At 43.7% G+C, this 23,932-nt stretch overlaps 1 protein-coding gene across 1 annotated transcript in view; it reads left to right on the forward strand.

Annotated features, from left to right (window-relative positions):
- The window catches only part of EPB41L1 (erythrocyte membrane protein band 4.1-like 1), a 175,144-nt gene extending 152,469 nt beyond the window's left edge, over positions 1-22,675 (forward strand). The window contains exons 15-20 of the mRNA XM_006881494.1: positions 2,017-2,121; positions 8,852-8,938; positions 9,800-9,883; positions 11,983-12,063; positions 12,373-12,489; positions 21,664-22,675. Of these exons, the coding sequence (XP_006881556.1) occupies positions 2,017-2,121; positions 8,852-8,938; positions 9,800-9,883; positions 11,983-12,063; positions 12,373-12,489; positions 21,664-21,672 (483 nt within the window). The 3' untranslated portion in view covers positions 21,673-22,675. The remainder of the gene's footprint in view (positions 1-2,016; positions 2,122-8,851; positions 8,939-9,799; positions 9,884-11,982; positions 12,064-12,372; positions 12,490-21,663) is intronic.
- The last annotated feature ends 1,257 nt before the right edge of the window (positions 22,676-23,932 follow it).

The following is a 23,932-nucleotide window of genomic DNA, read 5'->3' on the forward strand; positions in this document are numbered from 1 at the left end:
ACTATGGTTGTAAATTTCTTAAATATAAGATTTTTTTAGATCATGTAAATACCTACAAAATTATTCCATAGAATCTTTCTACATTGAATTATATTATTAGTAACTGAGAGGAAGACTTGATAAAATTGTTCTTTTCCATTAATTACTCCTTCACTTTTTTAAGTGTTTATTGATACCGGTTCACAAATACTATCACAGCATTATAGCTGGAACAACAGAAAACATGATAAAATCATTGTCAACACAAGGACAACACACAAACAACAGTTGAGATTGTAGCACATTCAATGAAACCACGTGATTTGCAGCATCATTATGATTGGGATAATAAGTGACAGCTCTGACTGGCCTGCAGTAGAAAGCTCAAAAAGTAGAATAGCATAGTGTTAGCCTGGTAGGTATTGACACATGTAGGCAAGGATTACAAGAAATTATTTTGTTGTTACAGCTGCTAGGATCTTTTAATAAAATAGAATCCATTTATGCTGAAACAAAGGGTTTTGTTTTTGTTTTGAAACAAAGTTTTCTAGGTAGTTGTTTTGGTGTCCATGCAATCTGCAGCCCTCTCACTCTCCAGGATGCTACTATTCTTTTGTTCTTCCTTTTTCTGCCTTGCACACGTTATTTTTGAGGACAGATGTCATTTTTGAGCTTCAGATGTCATTCCCACAGCATAGATTTTCTCACCACACTGGGTGGAATTTTTTCTCCCTTTATATACATACACACCCCCTCCCAGCCCACTCACCCCCAGTATAATTTCTGGACTGATATCCAAAGTATTCAACTATTGGCTGACAGATATGTTTGCCTACCAGGTGGAAGCTTCTCTAAGCTGGTGGGAGGCCAGGAACATCACAGGCACTTCAACTCATTGAAGAATTCAACTCGTTGAAAAAACAGATTTTAGAATGAACAATATCTGTATGAATCCCCCTCCCCTTCTTCCCCATGAGTAGATGACTAGCTAGGATTTTACTCATTTATTCAACTCAGATATGTTAAAAGCCATGGCCTATGCCTGATGAGGCCTAAAAAGAAACTGTTTTCCTTAAGACTTCTAGATTGTCAACAGGTAGCCCTGGGCCAGATCTAGGAAGTGGATATGTTTCTTCTGAACCTGATTTTCAAATTAGGGCATTGAAGAGAAAACACAGATTTTCTTTTGTTTTCTTTATTTACATTAAAAATTGTATGTGTGATTGTTGTTGAGGTTACACATAGCAAAACATACACCAGCTCAGCAGTTCTACATGCACTGTTCAGTGGCATTGATCACCCTGAAGCTCTGCCACTGTTTTTACCCTCCATTTCTGGGTTGTTCCTCTCCCATTAACATAAACTCCAACCTAATATTTCTAGTTACTCTTGCCAATTTTCTCTCTTTTAGATAATTCTTGAGAGTGTAAAGTTCGAGTCAAAGTCCAGATCGCTCTCTGGCCACTTAGATCCTGCATTCCTGAGTGTCAGAAGTTGATCCAGTTTGAGCGGAATCAGACAGCTCTTAGTTCACCCAGATCCTCAACAAGTCCACGTGACTCCTTCACTCTGTCTCCTGCCAAGCCTCTAAAACCCTCCAATTGTGTAGCTCCTACTCGAAAGAACAGTTTTACTTAATTAAGTAATGGGAAGGGAGGTAATGGCTTAGCCATTGAAGTAATTCAGGATTCAGTGTTTTGTGTGTGTGACTCTGACACAGAGTATGCTAAATGAACATTGTAAATGTTCTTTTTATGGTTGCCGGAAATCCCCAGCTCATAACCAACATGAGATTTTGTGCTGTAGGGTCACGGACCAGGGCTGTCTCAGTGCTGGCCATGGTTCTGGTCATGGGTTGTCTGTCTGTGACATCACACTCACCATGCCACTTTTGTCCTGACTCATGTATGCTTCTGGAGACAGTGCCGGCTGTGCTGGTGGGAGATAACGTGTTGTCTCTACGTACACAACAACTGCCTATAAGAAGAAGTCATGCCAAACTTGAGTTATGGAATGATCTCCCTTATATCCCCACAGCCAGTGAAAACAGAAACTATGACTGTTAGCAGCCTGGCAATTAGGAAGAAAATTGAGCCAGAGTCTGTGTTGCAGACCAGAGTGACTGCTGTGGACACCAGCCAGGTAACCTGTGCCTTCCCATGTACCCTCCCAAATAAGTCTGAGTGTTCAAGGGTGAGATTCCACTTTTGTGGCCAAATCCATGTTAGCTCCCCATTGAGTCCACATTCTGAACCCCCACTGTCTTCCCAAGGACATAAGGTCTTGTCCTTGGCAGTCTACAACCTTTTAATTATCTTCAAAGTCTTAATTTCCCTATCTATGAAAGGAGATGATCCATCTCTCCATTTTTTCCTTGGGGTGTTGTGAGGGTCTGGTGGATCAGGATAACAAGTTTCAGGTTACTTATAGGAGCTAGAAAGATTTCTTGGTATCCCAAGGGTTTCCTTGACTGAGAAGAGGGAGTGATCCCCAATCCAGCTTTAGTCAGAACAACTCACCTGGGCTCAGAGGTCCCACATCAGATTGGCAGAATAAACAAGCTGAAAACCAGATACCGTTTATTTTAGTTGCAGTATACTTAGCATTGTGGAGATGACACAGGTGCAATTCTTAAAGCATATTTCTCGTGTAATTAAACTTTGAAAATTGAGATTGTAAGATTAATAGAAACCTTCTTGGTTTTACTTGACCAGAACAGCTCCAAGGCTGAGTACTTTCTTATCCTGGAGCCCAGTCTTTGTCTCAAAAACTGAAGTAAAAAAATAAACAACCACAACATAGAAACTTTTTTTAAATTTTCTTTTCTGCCACTTTTCTAATATTCATGGGGGGTGGGGGCTTTATGAGCCTGTCTAGTCAAGACTCTTGAGCCCTGATGGGCTGTATGTGACCATTTGCAAGCTGCTTCCCCTTTCTGGCCTGTTCTGTTTTAGGTGCTTATGTTGGAATTTGTTTTGCTTATTCATACAAAGAAATGTAAGAAGAAAATGAAAATATGGCTCTAGGGACCTCTCATGACTTAATGATAAGGAATTTTACTGCCAACCCAAAGTCAGGCTGTTTAAATCCCCTGGAGAAAGATGGGCATTCTCCTCCTGTGTTATCTATTGTCTCTGAAAACCCGCTGGAGGATCAGCTATGAGTTAGTTCAAGCTTGACAGCACAGTCCAGGATCCCTTTCTGACATCAAAACAACACAAACAAAAATATTCATAGTTAAGAAATTGGAATAGGACAGAATGAAAATATTTTTTTATGATTTCTCCCAGTATCAACATATATGTACCTGCATCTCGATATATTTACAATTCATACAAAAGAGATCAGATTTTACCATACTTTGCTCCTCTACCCCCTTATCTTGGAGATAATTCCTATTGGTGACCAGATCCATTGCCATGAAATCAATTCCAACTTATGCTGACCCTGTAGGACAGAGTAGAACTGCTCCATGGGATTCCAAGGCTCTGGTATTTTCAGAAGCAGATTGCTACTCCTTCTACCTGTTATTGTTGTTCAGAACAGACCCATAACTAACCCTCCAGCAGATTTTCAGGGGAGGGTAAATCACATGAGAGGTGACAACCCATCTTTTTCCCGCAGAGCAGCTGGTGGATTCGAACCATGTACCTTTGGGTTGGCAGTGCAATTCCTTACCACTAACCCACCAGAACTCCATTATTGAGATAGGCCTTCCTTCTTCTTTGTAATTTCACTTAAGAGATGAGAGTTAATGTCTTTAGTCCACCTCCCACTGATGGACCTTCTGGTGGATTTTGGAGGTTTTACAGCTAATGATCAGTCTGCAGTGCACATCCTTGTTCGTACTTTGTGGTGGCTGATGCCCAATTTGTATCCCGAAAGTAAATTCCTAGCAATGACAATGCTATGTGAAAGGGTTGTTATTGCCATTGAGTGTATTCCATCCCCACAAGTGTGGAGAGAACAGCTCCATAAGGGCTTTCAAAGCTGAGACTTTTGTTGGTTATTTTTTTGTTAGGTGTTATTGAATCAACTATAACTCTACCCTGCACCATTCTCACAGTCTCTGGAAAGCTCCTTTAAATTTGAATAGAATTTGCAAATTGTCCGGCATGATATTTCCATTGTCAGATAACATACTTGGAAAGAACTGATGGAGCTCTGAGGCCCTCTAGTGTTAGCCTCCCTATCAGTCCCGAATGCCAGGAGCCAAAGTGACAGATGCCTATTCTAGGGACCTGTCTCCCCTCAACTCTAATGACTCCTCCTCTGGTCTGCAGGTTGATGGGAATGTCCCATTAGGAAAGGAGTTCATAACAACTACCCCCTCCATCACCACAGAGACCATATCAACCACCATGGTAAGTAAGACCCAGGAGGTTTGTCTCTCTAACATGCCCTTTCTCCCTCCAACACTGCCAGATAATGTTGCACAGAGCTTCAGGGACTCGTCATTTGCCCCTCATGCACCTGGCCTAGGATCTGCAGTCAAATTTTTACTGTATGGTAAATTGTTTTCCATAGAAAATGGAACTGTTTTCCAAATCAAATCATGTGGGTAATAGAATCCCTGAGTATCTATTATCTGAATCAGCTCAATCATAGAAGAGGAGGGTTTATTTGATTATTATTTAATTAGCAGTAACAATGAGGAGTGTGCTGGTGAATTTTGCCATGTGACTGAAAGAGAGGCCTGAGCCCCTTCTTGAGAACCCACCCCACTGGTGCTGTGCATTTTATTTGTCTCAAGACAATTCCTCATCTTGGTCAGTAGATGGCGATCAGTGAACCAAAGTTGGAAATTTCAGGATTTTGAACCAATTCTTTCCTTAGGAGCTTTGTGGTTCTGGAACCTGTTTACTGTCTGACCTATAAAAGGAAGAGTTTTTTTCCTGGTTTTGGCCTCTGGATTCCTCATCTGTAAAATGAGAATAAGACATAAGCTGCTCTGGAGGAAACTATAAAATAAACAGTCTCTTCCTTTGCAATTTACAGCCTCTGAAAACTCGCTGGAGGATATAAGTTGTTCAGACTTGATAGCTATGAGAGTTTGAGTGAGATAAGATCATCTAATGATGAAACAGAATAGTGTTCGACCAACCAGGCCGTGGTACCAGGCTGTGTGCTGAGAACTGTGAACAGGTAGTTTCATTGAGGCCTCACTATGAGGATTGAGTCTCAACTATCAGGTGGTTGCTCTTTTTCTCTACCTATTACAGATGAGGAAACTGAGATTCAGAGGAGACAAAAAGTAGAGATACATCAAACCTAGGCAACGCGACTCCTGAACCCCCACCCCAGCGTCTACAGGATTTTTTGCCTCACTCCCTTGTCCTGACCCTGTGAGTGTCAGCCAGGTGGAGCTGGAGGAGCTAAGGCTGGAGGAGAAGTACCTGAGCTGTTGGAAATTGTTTTCAGGTGTTTGCTTTGGCCTACCAAACCCCTGATAGATACATGAAAGAAGAGTGTTATCAGTTTAGACTACATAAAAAAATAGGTTCCGAAGACATAAATATCATAAAACACTTAAATTCAAACCCAGTGCCAGCTTACCCACTTTCCCTGAGTCATTCAGTATTGCCTCTCCCTTCACTATGTCACCAGGATATTTAATAGGGCAAAATTTCTATTCATTCTTACAGTGAGCAAGCAGCCATGTCATTCATTTGCTCATCTATCCATCGTCCATTCATTTGTTCCAAAAACATATAGTTGCCTCTCTCCTATCTGCCTGGTGTGGGGTTACAAGGTTAAAAGAAATAGACTACGTGTTAGAATCTACTCATTCACAAAATAATCACAAGCACCCTTAATGTGCTGCACATTTCATGCAGTAGATCCTGAGCACACAGTGGTGAACAAGGCCCAGCTCTTCTACTTCCTGGCTGGATGACCTGGGGTGAATTACCTGGACCTCTCTAAATCTTAGTTTTCACTTCTGTAAAACAAGAGTGAGGAAAGTGATTCTAGCACATACCTCAAAGGGCTGATAGGAGTGTTGACTCAGATAATCTGTGCCAAGCTCTTAGCCCAATGCCTGGCACCTGCTTACATTTTGTCAAGCACGAGCTACTATTACGTTTCTCCTGGTTTCATGGAAGGAACTTCATATAACAAGTCTATCCTAGGGTGCACAGGGAGGATAGGCTTGGAGGAGAGAGCTTGGGAAGCTTTCTTTAGGCAGTGGCCTTTAAACTATGCTTGAACGATAGACTCAGGTACAAGCTTAGGAGAAGACAGTGGGAATAATAAATGCAGTGGTAAAGATGGCAGGAAGCAGAGTGTGTTCAAGGAAAGGCTCGTGGTTGCTCAGTGAATCAGATGTCAGATGTGTGCAGGAGCAGCTGGTGGAGAAGAAGGTGGAAAGGAAGACTGGGCCAGGGTTGAAGAGCCTGAAATGTCATGTAAGAAGTTCAGACTATCATGGAGATGGTGGAGAATCACTGGAAAAGTTTACATAGGGGCCTGGCATTGATGATCACCTGTGTTTCTGTGTTTTAGAGCGATTACTCTAGCAGCCATGTGGAGCAGATGGACTAGAACACAAATTCTCTTCCTCCCTCTCTCCCTCCTTCTTTTCTTCCTTCCACAAATATTTATCAAACACCCACGATGTGTGAAGTACTGTGCCAGGCACTATGAATTCATCACTGAAGAAGAGTTCCTGAGTTCCAAGGCCCACATGCCAAAGAGAAACACAGAAAAAGGAGGCAGGGAATTAGTTTAGAAGCTCATGCCTGGCTTGGTCAGGGCCCAAGTGTGAGGGGGTGGCTGCAGAGAGGGAGACAGAGGTAAGGAATGATTGGAGGGAGGAAAAGACAGTGTACAATCATTGATAGACAAAAGGAAGTAGGCTAGCAACTCACTGACGAAGCCCAGTGGTTGGTTATTGGTCCAGTGGTCCTCAAAGTGTGGTCCTGGTAATCTATTCGAAATCCACCTTCTCAGGCTGCTTCCCAGACTGATTGAACCCAACTCTGGAGAGGGGCCTGGAAGCTGTGTTTTCACGAGCTCTCAAGATGCTGCCCCCTCATATTTAAGAGCCCTTGATCTCAACAAAGCATTGAGAGCAGAGTTGTATCAGAGGTGGGAAGAGGCAGAAAATTCCAGGGAATAATGTCTATAAGGTAGAGAGCTCTGGTGGACCAGTGAATAAAGATTTGTGCTGCCAACCAGAAGGCAAGCAGTACAAATATACCAGTTGTCCCTCAAGAGAAAGATGAGAAATCTTCTCTCATGCAGTTTAAAACCTCAGAAAACCCACCGGAGGGTCAGCTATGAGTTAGTTATGACTTCTAACAACAACAGTGTCTATGGGACAATTGATTTTAAAAGCCTGAGGTTCAAGAATGTTCTAGGCCACAGATAGAGATAGAGGATATTGACCTTTATGAAATCTTTGAAGCTCTTGAGGGGATTAAGGTGATCCAAAGAGAGGGTAGCAAGGGAGACAGCCTGGGAATGAAGGAGAAAGGATCCAGAAGGAGATGGTAGGTTTGCTTTGACTGGAAGAGAGAGCTGGCTGGAGACTCAGAAGGGGTACAGAAGAGCAGATGCGGTCTTGGTTTGAATGGTCTGTTCCCTATTAGAACAGGCCTCTGTTTTTAGCGTGAAGGTAGAGATGAGACTTTGTCCTGGGGAAAAGTGATCCAAGAGAATGTTAAGAGGCTTTAAAATGGCCCAGAGTGATGGTGGAATTCAAAGGGTCCTACAACTGTTTCCTAAGGCTGGAGCAAGGAAGCATTGAGCTTGGAAGGCAGACCTCGGGCATTCTGCTAGGCCACATTCTGGGCCTCTGTCAGAGAAGGTGTCACAGTCAGTTCATTGACAGCCTTGAAATGGAAACTCATGTCTGGGGATAGGTGAGGGCAGAGCACGGAGTATCTGTGCCCACTGGCCTCTGAGCAGGCAGAGATGCAGATCTACACCATGCATGTGCTAGGACCAGGGATCAGCCTTCAGAGGAGCTGCGGGACAGACACAAGGTGCCTGGACAGACAAGGATGAGCCTGATGGGAGAGAAAGTGAAAGTGAGAAGCAGGCAGCCAGACCCCTTGCAAGAGGTGGAGCAGTAAGTCCATAGGGAATTCCAGGAATATCACCTTTTTTTTTTTTTAATATCACATCTTTAGCATGATGTGCCCAACACATAGCAATTACTGAGAAAACAGCAATTTTGGGGCTTTTAGAGACCTCTGGTGGCTTAGTGGTAAGGAATTGTGCTGCCATAAAGGTACATGGTTCAAATCTACTGGTTGCTGCAAGGGAGAAAGATGTAATCTCCCATCCCATTTTCTGCCCCTAAAAACCTTCTGGGGGAATCAGATATGGTCAGTTTAGACTTGATGGTACACAACAACAACATTAGGTTATTAATAGCCCACCTATACGAGTCAATTTGTTTTGCTGATTTTGGTTTACAAAATTAAATTTGGAAAATTTGTTTTTCCTACATTAACCTCATAAGGATTCCAGACTCATGAGGCCCTTAGAGAGGAAATGGCTCTGCCTCAATTCCTATGGCTAGAATATGGCAGAACCAGGATGAGAGCCCAAATGTCTCAACTCCTTCGTCAGTGTCTTGTTCACTACAGTGTCCCCAACACTGTCCCCAACACCAGGCACTCAGTGTTTGCTGAATGAATGAATGAATGGATGGATGAATGAATGTGTTCACGTGAATAAGCATGTATGAATAAGCAAGTAAGTGACTGAATAAGAGGAGACTGAGCAGAATCGTGCCTTCAGACAATGCTTCTTATGCTACGACTCAAGTCTCAACTGTGTGACCGTAAGAGCCGCATGGCCACCTACCCAGGCCATCCTCTGGGCTTGCCCACCTGAGATTCGAGCACTATTGTTTCCCCAGGAGAACAATCTCAAGTCCGGGAAGGGGGCAGCTGCTACGATCCCAGGCCCACAGACGGTGGCCACGGAAATCCGTTCTCTTTCTCCGGTAAGTGGGCAGGGCCAGCTTAGGCTAGAGGAACCTGCTGAGAACGTGGACATGGCTCCACATGCGGCCTGCTGCCTTTGTAACTCTGAGCCCCGAAGGCTGCCTCTTTTAGTGTGGTGCCAGTTAGCTGGATCATCCTCAGATGCCCACTGGTCTCCCTGGTGCACACCAGCATCTTGTCTTGCCAGCTATCCCCCACAATACCCCTTTCTGTCTCACTCTTTAGATTACTGTCTCTTTCACACACAGACTTAAGCTAGACATTGACTGTGTGAGGGTAAAACGTCCCTTCACTGTGTCTCTGCGACACCTTTCTCATCTGCTTTCCTTACTGCCCTCACCTCATTGTTCAGGAAGAGCACTAGACTAGGAGTCCAGAGGCATGGCTTGTGACCCTTGCTGTGTTGGTAGCCACCCCGGGACCCTGAGAATGTCACTGTGCTGTCTCTTTTGGCTCTTACAATTCCACAAGCCTGCCCTTCTCATCATCTAGCCCCGGAGAGAGCGCGTCCTTGGCTTCAGCAGGATAAGGGATCAGAAATTTCTTTCCACTTTGAACTCCTTTGTTCTTCTAAAGTTCTAGGATTATTGAATTCTTGAATGCTTTTAGGATTCTGAGCCTACAGCACAGGTGCCAGGCATCTCAGATGCTACGGTTGTAGAATTTTGTGGGTGGGTCCAGGATTTTGAAGATTCCAATGTTCCTGAATTCATAGATTCAGTAATTCCAAGCATCTTGGCATCCAGATTTTACCTTCATGGGGCCCATCCTCTTCCCTCGGCTCACCCCACCCAGCCCCACCCTTTGGAGGTCAGTGTCCTTACCTGACGCCCGGGGTGGGGGGTGGTTATATTCTGCAGATCATCGGGAAAGATGTCCTCACCAGCACCTACGGCGCCACCGCGGAAACCCTCTCAACCTCCACCACCACCCATGTTACCAAAGTGAGTAGCAGCAAGGATGCCACACACTCCCAGCCTTGCCAGAGGGTTTGGGAAGTGTGCCATTGCTGTGCCTTTTTTGGGCTTCATAATCTATAAAGTGAACAAGGAACACTCATGGTGTTACCAATTTCCCAAGTGTGGTGCACTCTGTTCTGTGCTACTTACTATCCTTGGCATGGACCCCAGCCTTACAGCCTTTACAGTTGGGTGGACGGACAATGAGAATATGAGTGTTGCAATAACTGTGAACCATGGCCTTGTGCATTACAGAACTTCAGTGCTAGAAGAATGTAAAGAGGGGCAAGGTGGAAAGAGTGTGGAAACTTTAGAAAAAGGCAGGAAGAGTCTCTTAGAAAAAGCAGGGGCTTGGGAAGCCAGGTGGGTCTTGGGAGGGAGGAGAAACAGAAACAGGCATTCTAAGCAAAACAGAAGATGAGAATAGAAATCGAGTGTATTTGTTCATTCACTGAGCAAATGTTAGTGTCAGCCTGCTGGGAGCTGCTGGAGGTGGCCCTAAGCAAGGCAAGCTTGTAGGAGACAGGAGGAGCAGAATCTATCAGGAAGAAGCATGTGGAGAGAGTAACTGTGGGCAGTGAGCTTGGATTGGAGCCAGGGGAAGCAGGACTATACAGACAAATAATACAAACACCAGAACACATCTCATTAAGGAAGCTCTGAGGCAGTGAAATTGGAAAGTTGTCAGTCAAGGTGTTTTAATTGGGGAGAGTCTCAGTAAAAACAGATATAAGGAGCTAAATGGAGTCCACTGGGTGGTACAGAAGATGGGAGAAAGAGAAGTCAGAAGGTTGAGAGGCAGCTGGCTAATGCACCCACCACTGTGGACAAGAGGAATCCCAGGTGAGGGATGGAGAGTTGGAGGAAAGAGGCCAGCAAGCCAGGCTAAGCTGAGGATTCTGCTAAACCAGCCCAAACGGAGAAATCTGGGGAGCTCCGGTGGCTTAGTGGCAAAGGATCGCGCTGCAATCCAAAGGCAGGTGATTCAAATCCACCAGATGCTCCATGGGAGAAAGATGGGCAATCTCCTCCCATGTGATTTGTTGTTGTTGTTAGGTGCCATCAAGTCAGGTATGATTCTGCCTCTGAAAACCCACTGGAGGGTCAGCTGTGGGTCAGTTTGACTTGATGGAACACAACAGCAGTAGGCAGCACTGGCACCTGATGTACACTCCTGCCCCAGCCGTTGCCTGCTGTATGCAGAACTCTGTACTTCCTTACATTCCACAAAGAACTCCTCCTTAAGCTTTCATAAGCAACGTCAACCTCACTGAAGGCTCTGTGGGAAGGTTTTACATCACACCTACTGCAGCACACAGCTCAGTTAACTCTTCTGCACAAAGTCCCTCTTTTCCCTGCCAAGTATGGGCTCCCTTTTCTTTCTGTCTTTTCAACAGTGCCCCTCCTCCCAGAAATTACTCCATCTTGAATCTCCTCCAGCCACACTCCTGTAATTATAGTTCTATCCCATCTTCTTCTAAACTTTCCCCAAAACCCAACCACTTCAGAAGACAGCAGAGGTTGTAAGTGTCAGCAACCAAATTTTCTCTTGGAAGACTATTTAGAGTCATTTTAGGCAGAACCTTGTCACCATTCACATTTCATTCATGTGTTCATTCAACTCTGCATTCAGCACCTGCCGTGGTCAGAGTGGACAGGGGGATAGAGGAAGGGTGCATCTAGAGATGAACAAAACACAAGCCCAGCTCTCATGAGGTGAGCAAGGCCATATACATAACTATGATGAGTACAAGTCAGGGAGGCCCAGACCCATGAGAGGCCTGGTGTTCAGGGGGCCCCTTGGCAGGAAGGTAGAATCACTGTCAGCTAGGATTAGGGAGCCATCATTGAAGCTGGGTTTAGAAGACCTAGATGGAATAACTTGACAGTTGGAAGCATGATGGCAACCCAGCAGGCTCTGCTCTCTGAAGCCCCAAAACCAGAAAAAGAAAAACTGAGGAAGCCAGGAGAGAAGGTCACTGCTGGTTTCCAGGCGTGCCCTTGAGAGACACTGGCTAGATTCCCTGTCATGGCTGCTGTTTCAGCATGACCCAGGGGTGACTCTGCCTTTTTTCCCTCTGCAGACTGTGAAAGGAGGGTTTTCTGAGACAAGGATTGAGAAGCGAATCATCATTACTGGGGATGAAGATGTTGATCAAGACCAGGTACAGGAGTAGGGGCTGTTCTAGGGCAGTAGCACTACTTGGTCCCCAGTCTTTCACATTTGGGCTACTCACAGATGAATGGCTACTTTTAGGGCAAAGATAGTGCCCATTTCCTGCTGGCCCTGTCCTCTATTTGATGTCCCTTCCTGGGGAGCTCCTTGTCTCTATTTGACCACTATCCCCCACTCCCCACACTCGGAGCCTCGGTTTCTCCAGCTGTGCACTAACGGGTTTGGGTTAGTTGGTCCCCAGGGCCTCTTCCACATCTGATATTTCATGGTTTCTTACTTTGCTATTATTTTCTACTAGGCTCTGGCTTTAGCCATCAAGGAGGCCAAACTGCAGCATCCTGACATGCTGGTAACCAAAGCTGTCGTATACAGAGAAACAGACCCCTCCCCAGAGGAGAGGGACAAGAAGCCACAGGTAAGGCTTATGAGGGGATCAGCCATCACAACAAGGAGGAGGGAAGAAAGGAAAAATCCTCTGAAAGTCATTTCCATCTTAGAATCTGGCAAGTGGCTTAGTCCCTATCTCAAGGTTAATGCATCTCCTCCTGTGCAATTTACTGCCTCTGAAAACCCACTGGAAGGTCAGCTATGGGCCACTTCTGACTTGATGGGATACAACAACTCGCACGTCTCAGCTTGTGGCTCAAAGCAGCAAGGTAGTTCCCTCAGACAAGACAATTAAGAGTAGGGAGTGGAAAGAAGAATAGTTCCTTAGCTTCTTTGGAAATCTTGAGCCCAAACCCCAAAACGTAAGTCGAGGAATGGTTAAAAGAGAAGGCTGACAGTGAGTAATGAAATGGGACTGAGAGAGCAAGTTTGACCTCTTTATAAAGCTGTAAGTCAGGAGAACTCCTACCAGGAGCAGTGCGACGTAGACTTGCCCCTGAGTCTTTGTTTCCATCACAGGTCACTGGATGTTACTAAGGCCTTATGGTGGCCAGAGTTCTTAGTTCCATCTCTATTGCTAGATTACACACCTTTGACCTTCTAGTCTCCTCGTGCCAGAATCTTAGAGGATTTGTAATTTTTTGTTTCTTTGTGGGCCAAGGAAGCCATGATAAACAAGAAAGATGAGATGATGTGGCAGCATATAGGGATTTACAGTGTAAATCTTGTGACCCCTCTGTAACATGTTCAATATTATCAGACCTTTTAAAAAAACAACAAACCACCCCACAGACATTGTGTTGAATACACAAAGTAAATGCACTGAATACAAAAGAATATACCGTATGGTTCCATTTATATGAAGTTCAAATGTAAGAAAATAATCAATAATGATAAAAGAATAGTGGTTCCTTCTGGGATCTATTATTGATAAGAAGGAGGCTCAACAAAAGACATGGAAAGAATTTTCACAGAGGAAGATATTCAGATGGCCAACAGACATATGAAGAAATGCTCCAAATCATTGGCAATAACAGAGATGCAAATTAAAACCACAATAAGATACCATTTTGCTCCAGTAGCCATGCAGGTTATAAATGTTGGAGAGGATGTGGTGATATAGGAATTCTTTTACATTGTTGGTGGGATTTTACAATGATACAACCACTCTGGAAGGCAGTTTGTTGCTTCCTCAGAAAGCTGAACATAGAAATTCCATATGACCCAGCTATTCCATTGCTTGGAATATACCCCAAGAAAATGAGAAGTGAGGCTCTAATGAAAACTTGTACACCAAAGTTCATAGCAACATTATTCACCATTGCAAGAACATGGAAGCATCCCAGATGTCCAACCACAAACAAATGGATTAAGAAGTTGTGGTAAATTCATACAAGGGAATACTACACAGCACACAGGAGCAATCATTTTGTAACTACTATCTAACTTGGGAGGGATTGGAGAGCATTATGCTGTGTAAACTAACTCAGTCCTACAAGGACAAATATTGTATAAAACTATTATTGTAGAATGAATATGAGGATCCAAGGGTAGGGTGGAAATAGAGGGGTGAGGATGGAGAGGTGTAGGGTATTAATCATAGAGTTGCACAATTCAGTGGGTGGGTGGAGTGAAGGAAATGGGAAGGATCTTTTGTGAAAAACAATGTATTCAACTTTGTAAATAAATCAGAGTAATTAAAAATAATAATTTTTGCCCTTCACTCAGCGCTCGCACCTGCCTGCAGTTTGCAATCACTGAGGAAACTTTCAAAAACTCTAGGAGCCCAGGATCCACTCCGCCACACTGAATTGCAGAGCCTGAGACCTGTGATCAGATGTACAAGAGCTTAGCACGACTCCATTCAAACTATTACAAACACAAGTACCCACGCCCCAGAGAAACAAGCTTCAGCGGCCTGTCCTTGGAAGAGTACAAGCTCATTCTGTCCACGGAGGCCTTAGAAGAATTTAAGGAAATGAATAAAGGCATGTGGAAGAAACTGCAGGAGAAGTTTGCCCCTCAGAATCCCAAGGACATGCACAAGGCCTGGGCCCGGTCCTTATCTCGCCCATGTACATGAGTGTGGTTGCTTGTATGTTGTCGTCATAAATAAAACTGTCAGTTCTCCCCTGGCAAAAAAAAAATAATAATAATAATTTTTTTTTTTTTTAAAAAGAGACTCAAGAAAACCATTACAAAAGCTAGAAATATCTTGATCTGGTGGTGGTTATGTGTAGTGTCCACCTGTGTGAAAATTCATTGAGCTGTACACATTTCACATTATTCCAAAATGAAAAAACAAAATCCTTTTAATCTCAAAAGTCATTGTCATCAAGTCAAAACTGACTCATAGCTGACCCTCCGTTGTGTTACTGAGGCTGTAACAAAAGAGATTGCCCGTCTTTCTCCTGAGGAGCCCCTAGTACCAAACTTCCAGAAAGATGCAGTGCTTATGTTAGCAACTCCCTATGGACTACACGAGCAGAGATCCATCCTCATAGACTCCACAAATAGCAGTTCTCCACTTTGTTCTCTTCCCTAAATGGCAACTAAGACTTTTGAAAAAGATACAAGAATATTTATTTCTTTGATTTGTTGTTGTTGATTGCCTTCGAGTTGAGCATAACTCATAGCAAACCTATGAACAAAAGGCTTGAAGCCCCTCTACAACTGTTGACATTTATCAAAGTTCATAGGGTTTCCGGAGGCATGTTATTTAGGAAGTGAATGCCACTCCTGTTTCCAAACCTGTCATAGTATGTTATTGTTTTTAATGTGCCGTTGAGTCACCTGTGATGTATAGCGACCCTATGTACAGCTCTGAATGCTTCCCTGTCCTGAGCCAGTCTCACTAGCTCTGACACACAACCCCCATTGCCCCAGTTACTGTATCAATCCGTCTCATCCTGGGTCTCCCTTTCCTGCGCTGTCCGTCCGCCCTTCCAAGCATGATGTCCTTTTTCAAGGACCAGTCTATCCTGGCCATGTGCCCAAAGTGAGGCGGAACTTCAAAATCCTAGCCTCCAAGGAGAGACTTGGCTTCATCCTCTCCAAGACAGACCTGTTTGTTTTCTTGGCAGTCCATGGTATGTTCAAGACTCTTCTCCAGCGCAACTCAAAGGAATCTATTCTTCTGTCATCCTTAGTCATTGTCCAACTCTCTGAAGCATATACTTGTAATTGAGAAGACCATGGCCTGCATTAGGTGAACCTTTGTATCCAGACTGACATTGCTCGTCCATGACAGCAGATTTTCCCAGTGCAGTTCGTCTTTTGATTTCCTGACTGCTCGTGTTGATCGTGTGTTGATTGTGGAGCTGAGCAAGCTGTAATTGTTAACACTTCAATCTCTTTGGTACTACCAATTGGCCCAGTTATGAGACTCTTTGTACTCTTGGTGTTGAGCTTCAATCCATGTTGAAGACTACAGTCCTTGACCTTTTGCAGCAAGTGCTTCAGGTCTACCTCAGTTTCAGCAAGCAAGATTGTTAATGAGTCTTCCTCCAATCCTGATGCCCCACACCTCCTCATAAAGCCCTGCTACCTGAATGATCTGTTCTGCATACAGATTGAAAAGGTATGGGGACAGGATGCATCCCTGACGCAATCCTTTCCTGATTATGAACTGTGCAGTGTTTCCTTGCTTTGCTCTGAGAACTGCTTCTCGGTCCAAATAAAGGTTTTGCATGAGTACAATCAAGTGCTCTGAGATGTCCATTTTCCTCAAGGTTGGCCACAATCCACATAGTCAAATGCCTTTACATAGTCAATGAAACACAGATAGACATTCTTCTGGTACTCTCTGCTTTCTGCCAAGATCTGTTTCTTTGATTACCACCCTTAATTTAATGTCAGAAAAGAAAGAATTGAAACTTTTTTCCTGGCACTTTGAAACACTGCTAAACTGTGATCTACCCTAGTGCTGTCTATTAGAACTTTCTGTTATGATGGTAATGTTTTCTGTCCTATCCAATATAGCAGCCATTTGCCACACGTGACTACAGAGCACTTAACATCTGGCTGATTTGAATTGAGGTGTACTTTAAGGGTAAAATACATGTAGGATTGTGAAGGAAAAAATAGGACTGTAAAATAATCTTGCTAATAATCTTTATATTGATTACAAAGTAAAGTAAGTATGTTTTGGATATATTGGGTTAAAAAAATGTTGTTGTTGTTATGTGCCATTGAGTCGCTTGCAACTCATAGTGACCCTATGTACAACAGCCCTAAACTCTACTCTGTCCTGTGCCCATCACTCTCTCTCTGATACACCCATCCCGATTACCCCAGTCACTGACTCAATCCACCTCATAGAGGGACTGCCCTTCTGCACTGTCCCTCCACCCTACCGAGCATGATGTTCCTCTCCAAGGACCAGTCCCTTCTTATAACATGTCCAAAGTGTGTTAGACGAAGCCTCAGAATCCTTGCCTCCAAGTAGCACCAAGTTTAACCCTCGCCAGGGATGTGTCCTGTCTCAATACCTTTTCAACTTATATGTAGAACAGATTATCTGGGAGGCTGGGCTCTATGAAGAGAAATGTGGGATCAGGATTGTTGGAAGATCTATCAACAATCTGTGTTATGCAGATGACACAACCCTGCTTGCTGAAACTGAGGAGGACCTGAAGCTCTTGCTGCAAAGGGTCAAAGACTGCAGCCTTCAATATGGATTGAGGCTCAATGTCAAGAAGACAAAGATTCTCACCACTGGACCAACTGGCAGCATCAGGATGGATGAAGAGATTGAGATTGTTCATAGCTTTAGTTTGCTTGGTTCCACAGTCAACACTCTTGGCACCAGTAGCCTGGAAATTAAAAGACCTATTGCAATGGGAAAGTCTGCTGTTAGGGACCTCTTCAAAGTACTGAAGAGCAATGGTGTCTTTCTGAGGACTAAGATGCGTCTGATACAAGCCATGGGCTTTGCAATCACTTGTTATGCATCAGAGAATTGGACAGTGACTAGGGAGGATAGAAGAATTGATGCCTTTGAGCTGTGGTGCTGGAGAAGAGTATTGAGTGTACCATGGACTGCTAGAAAACAAACAGATTCATCCTTGTTAACAAAATATAACATTAAAATTCGTTTCACCTGCTTCATTTTTAAATGTGGTTATTAGAAATTTCAAATACTTTATGTAGTTTATGTTCTCTTTGTTTTTGAAATAATATCTTCTTGTTTTTCTGGTAAAAATTTACCCAGTAAATGAGGTTTCCATTGCTCACATTCTGTATCTCTTGGACAGTACTAGTCAAGGAGAAATCCCATGTGACACAGGTGAAGCTTCTTTTCCTTCTTCAGACTTCATTCAAGTACTTTTCACTCTTGTCCACTCAGTTGTCCAGTTTGCTTTTTCTCCCCTGTATCTCAGCATGGTAGAGTATCCCTGTACTCCCCTATAGCTCAGCATGGTAGAGTATAGGGACCTTGGCATGCTGGCGCTGGACTTGCTGCATCACCCAAGGGGAAACCTGTTCAAAATGCAAATACTGGAGAACTATCTTCATGAAGTCTGATTTAGTAGGTCTGGGCCAGGACCTGTGAATCTGTATCATATGAGAATTTTTATTAATACCTCAGTACTTAAGAGGATCTATATACTATTTAATGTATGAATCACTAATACAAAGAACTCTGGACTGAGAATCTAGCAGAGCTGGCTTTAATCTCAGCCATCCCATTTAGCCAGTTCGATCATAGGTCTGCCTCTTCTCTGTAGTAACTTGGTTTCTTCCTTTGAATAATGAAGAGATGTACAAGCCCCTTTCCAGTTCCTTGGCTGCTGATAAGCTTCTCTGGAGAGTCTCTTGTGTTCAGAAGAAGGATCTTCTCCATTCCCTTACTCACTCCTCCTCATCTTTCCCATGGTATTTACAGCTAGTCTCCCAGGGTTCCCCTTCCCAGTTTCCCTGGCCATTCAGTGCTCTCATCTCAGCCTCCACATCCTGCCCGCCCCATCATCATGCAGTCTTTCACGTCTGCCCACTTCATGGCTCACTTCGCTGTCTCATTTCCTCCTCCTCACTCTTTTCTTCTTTCTCTGAAGCTGTTGCCCCACGCATCACCACACACCATATCTCTCTCTTGGATCTTCTGTACAGGTCACCTTGTTTATGTTGTGGTAGGGAGACAGAAGGTTCTCCCTTCCCTTTGCTGCCTATTCACCTTATCATTGGTTATTAGTTATTGCCTCTAATCATTTGCATAGTCAGACTTCACAGAGAGGGGAGAAGGTCTCTTCTGAATTAGAAAGCTACTCTTTTTAAACAGATTTTTAGTGTGGTAATGAGTTGTGGATTAAAAAATACTTTTGTGATAAAATACTACATAGGAAATTTTCCATTTAAAAATATACATTTTAGTAGCATGAATTACATTTGTACATGATCTTTTCATCACTACTGTCTATCTCTAAAGCTTCTTTGTTACCCCAAACAAAGGAGTAATAAGCATTAAGCAATAATTCCTCATCCTCTTCTCTCTCCTGCTCCTGGCACACACTAAGCTGCCTTCTTTCTGTCTTTGTCAATTTCCCTATTCCAGACAATTCATATAAATAGACTGATCCAATATGTATGTGACTGGCTTATTTGACTCAGCATAATGTTTTTCTGGTTTATTTATGTTGTAACATGTATGAGAACATAATTTTTAAAAATCCTTTTTAAAGTGCTTGAGAAATATTGACTTTTTTTTCCAACCCAAGGAACAGTCCTCCACATGTAAAGGCAAATCTCAGCCTAACCTTTTATTAATTTGTATGACTGAGACCTGCTCATTTAATCCTGTTAGCCTGTTTCTTCATCCGCCAAATGGCAATGATAATCACAGTAATATTAAATAAACAGGTGGATGTCTGGGACACTGTGGGGTGATGGCTCATATTCAGATGATGCTCAGTAAGTGTGAACCAGCTTCCTTGTCCCTCTGAAGTTTTGTAGTAGTTCAGAAGTAATGAAAGCCTCAAGGAAGTCAGACCACAGACTTATCCCACCAGCATAGGGCACAGGCCCTAATTCCACATAGGGACCCATCTTCCACTCTTCATGTTCTCTTTCCTTGTTGAATCCTCCAAGAACATCTGTTCCTGCTCCAATTGACTGTTAACCTTCCTTTTTGAAATTCTGCCTCATTGAAGTTCTTGCCGTGGTTGTGGAGAACATGTCTGTTGCACAGAAAACTGTGTCTTTCACTGAAACATCACAGGACAGACATGTGGTATCTGCTTCCGCTGGCTCATTCCTCCAGATGGTGCTGTGTCAAAAGCTGCCACCAAGAGAGTAGGACTTAGCCCGGTTTCCTTACCTTAGAAAATTTAACAAGCGAATAAAAGCTGCTCCAAAGTGGGAGTTCTGGATTCTAGTCTTCGTTCTGCTACCAACTTGCTAAGTCACTGAAACCTTCTGGATCTCAGTTTTCATCTCTGTCAAATGAACCAAGAAGAGTTTGTTTCTATACTCCGTTATACTTGACTATGTAGATTGCAAAGGACAAGATGCTGTGTCTATACATTACATGTTTTCTTTGTAGTAGTATATGCCAGCGACAGTATTGAGCCCTAGAGAGACAAAAATAAGTAAAAAATGAGTGTGACCCTAAGAAAGCTTGGAATGGTGATTAAGCAAATAACAACAATAGTAATAATAATCATAGCCAACAATTACTCAGCACTTAGTATATCTTGGACCCTTGCTTTGAAATTTCCCTATAATTTCATATGGCATAATTCATTTTATAGAGGAAGAAATAGTCTTACAAAGTGCAAGAAACTTGGTTACCATTAAGCTGGGGGGGAACAGGAGTTGAGCTCAGGCAGTGTACTTTCAGAGTGCATGTTCTTAACTTTTGGAGTTAAACAAACCTGAGTTAGAATCTAGACTCCAGTTCCTTTATTTGAACACTTCTCTCTGTAGTTTAATCCCCCAGACACAGCAGGCTGTGTACTTAAAAAGCCCATGGGGAGGAAAAAGTAAAAGAACCTCTGCAGTTATGACTAAACATTCTTAGAAGAGAAAAAAAGTCAGGAAGAAAAAACCAGAGGATTGTGATCTTAGCTACTCAACATCAAAAGCAACTTTAATACATTTTCAGTGGCAAAACAAAAGCTGTGAATTCCCTGGAAAGAAATACACATCAGCTTGGGTATGCGAGGAATGTGAGAGCAGATCTCAGCTGCCAGTTACAAGCTGGATGGGTCCAAATGACTTTGGACAAGTCACTTTACCTTTCTGAGCCATGTGCCTGGTACTCAGAGTGGTAGGAAAAACCACTGGCCAAGTATTTTAAAATGATTGGCAACTTGGACAATAGTGTTCATTGCAGCACTATATACAGTTGCCAAACGATGCAAACCACCCAAATGTACATGTGCAACTGAACAAAATGTGGCATAGCCACAAAAAGAAGTGACATACTGATACGGATTGCCATGTGAATGATCCCTGAAACCATTACACTGAGTGGAAATAAGCAGACACAAAAAGGATAAATATTAGATGAAATGTGAGGAAAGGCAAATGGAGTCAGAAAGCAGATTAGAGGTTGCATCGGCTTGAGGAACAGAGTAAAGAGGAGTCAGTGCTTAATGAATACAGCATTGCTATTGTGAGTGATGTAAAATTTTGGAAACGAGGTGTGGTGTTGATTACACAGCACTGTGGATATACTGAATTCTGTTGGTGGCCTAGTGGTAAGTGCTGCAACCCAAAAGGCAGGTTGTTCAAATATACTAGTTGCTCTGTGGAGAAAGATGGGCATTCTTCTCCCATGTGATCTGCAGCCTTTGAAAGGCTTTTGGAGGGTCAGCGATGAGTTGAGGGTCAGCCTGATGACACATAGCAACAACACGTAGTTACAATAGGAACCCTGGTGGCGTAGTCTGTAGAGGGTTTTACTGCTAACCCAAAGATGATTCCCTTATGGCAGTTTGAATCCACCAGCTGCTCCAAAAGGGAAAGATAAGCCATTTCCTCCTATGTGGTTACAGGCTCTGAAAATGCTTTAGAGAGTTGGCTATGAGTTAGTTCTGCATCAAGAGCAAAGGATTTGAGTTACTTACTGAATTACATAGTTAAAGTGGTCAGTTTTCTACTGTATCTATATTACCACAGTTAAACAAAAGGAATGACAGAAAGTTCCTAACTTCTCTTATCCTCCTTCCTTCTGTTCTTCCCTCATGCCTCTGGCTCCCAGGAATCCTGACCTCTGTGAAGAGCTGCTGGCATTCCTGGTCCAACCCAAGCCAGAGAATCGTAAAGAAGGGGCCTTTACTCTGGATTCTCCGACTCAACACCGATGTCCCAGCGGCGACGTACTGTCACTGATGAGAGACTGGGAAAGGAAAAGCATATATATATATATAGATATATATAGATTATAGATATATATACAGGAAACACCGCGTCCTTGCACTGCTGCTGGGGCTGGCGGACCAGTCAGCAACAGCAACAACCAACATCAGAACACTTAACATTTTCCTTTGCAGACAAATCAAAGAATTGATGGGATTTTTTCAAGGGATGGGGATGGGAAGTATGACAACAATAATCCCTGGCTCCCTTACTCCCCTATCCCTGCCGAACAACAAAAGCAAGCCAGACCGTTGTGATTGTAGAGATACACCATGACTCTGGTTCTGCACGTTACATTTAATGGACACGCATCCCATTTGTTCTTCTCCAGCGTCTGTCGCCCACTTGAATGCAAAGGAAAACACTTTGGCAGCCAAGCAAGAAAAATTGCAGCAGCAAGACACGCGCAGTCAAACGTTTTCCAAGGAAGAAAATTCCCCATGTAGAAAGGAGGAGGGGGAGGAACACTGGATTATTATTTTTCAGGTCTTGACACTGGGCTGCAAAAATCCACCTTCCTTTCTACCGCCTTCCTTCACCCTTGACTCTCATGCGTCTCGTCGTCATTTTCTGTCTCAGCTCCTTCCTTCCATTCACCGAGCCCCTGCCCCTCACCCTCTGTGTCCTGGTCCTGCTGAGAGCCACTGCGGATGACTCTCATTTGAAATGAGAAAAAGAAAGAAAGCAAGAACAGAAAAGCCAGCCACAGAAGGGAAGTAGACATTGTATGTTTATGGTTTCTCATGATGAAGGTGCAGCTTGTAGGAGATTTGTATGGATGTGCTTTTTAATTTATGTATATTACAGATAACAGGAAAAACAAACATGAAAATAAACAGTGCTGGTAAGTATGATGCTGACATTTTAAAATTATAATTATCTGACTGTGATTGATGTATCCCAAGGTTCTAGATCTCACTGAACCGACCCAGCTAGGGAGACCAGGACTGTGTGTGCGGGCTGGCCCGTGGTAGGGGCTGTCAGGTTCAGTGTAGTAATACAGTGTGTGGTGTTTGTAATTGGTTGATTGGTGGGGAAGGGTGGGGCCACCAAATGGAGAGGAAGGAGCTAGCAAGAAGGAAGCAACATGGATGTGGGCAGAACAGACCAGTCCACGATGCCTTCACCCCTGGGCATGACAGCCAAGGGCCTGGTCTGTGCTGAGGTCCGGGTCCATGGTTAAGAGGCTGCTGCTGGCATCCCCCCAGCAGAGGTGTCCCAGCTCAGTTCCCCTACCTCTTTAGGGGATTCACATTGGTTTTCAGTCCTCTTTTTCTTGCCACATGTCTTGCCCTTCTCTGATCACATGGTGGTAACTGACACTGTCTGAAGGGAGGTCACAGATAGTGCTGGCTGTAAACTGGCTGTTTAAACATTCCCAGCTCTGTCTCTTCCTCTAACCTTCCATGTTCTTAACCATTGACATCTTCCTGGACCAGAATAATCACAGTGAAGAGGCTATGAACACAAGTAGGGCCCTGGGAGGTCTAAACTGCATTTCCAGAAGCCTCAGGATAGGATGAAAAGATGGTATTGCTTAAAGGCTCAATCTAAGTACAAGGTCTTAGTTTTGATACCTCCCCTTCCATCAGCATCTGAGCTCTAAGTCTGCATTCTTGGGGTCCCAGGAACTGCTTTGAGACTACAGAAGCCCCTGGAGAAGACCTTGTCACCTTGAGACTTGCCCTTGGACACATGCAGCTTTCCTAGGCTTGCCTGCCAAAAGCTGTTTCCCTACGTTCAGCAACATCCCTCTCCAATGGGAATTGTCCCCACTGCACGTTTTTCAGTCTCATCTCACCTTCCCCCATGCTGCTCCTAAAGCAGTCAATAAATTTATTTAACACATTTATTACCTCTTTGTGCCAGCTTTTTTTCTAAGGCCATAGAAAATGTGAGTGTAGGAGATGTGCTTGAACAGATAACCCGAGCAGGCGGCCTCTCCAACCATAGCTGGACCCTCTGAAAGCATGTCCCTGTTTTTCCAGGTCACTGGATTCTGGCTTTGCCCAAAGATGCCCTCTGGGCAGCTCTAGATAGACGTGCCCCCTTAGCCTGTTTACCCGGTATCCCAACAACATACTTCACTGATTAGTTGGTACTGGCCCACA

The sequence above is a fragment of the Elephantulus edwardii genome, unplaced genomic scaffold (assembly GCF_000299155.1).
Source record: "Elephantulus edwardii isolate Elephantulus edwardi_28Jun2011 unplaced genomic scaffold, EleEdw1.0 scaffold00015, whole genome shotgun sequence".
Taxonomy (NCBI): Eukaryota; Metazoa; Chordata; class Mammalia; order Macroscelidea; family Macroscelididae; genus Elephantulus; species Elephantulus edwardii.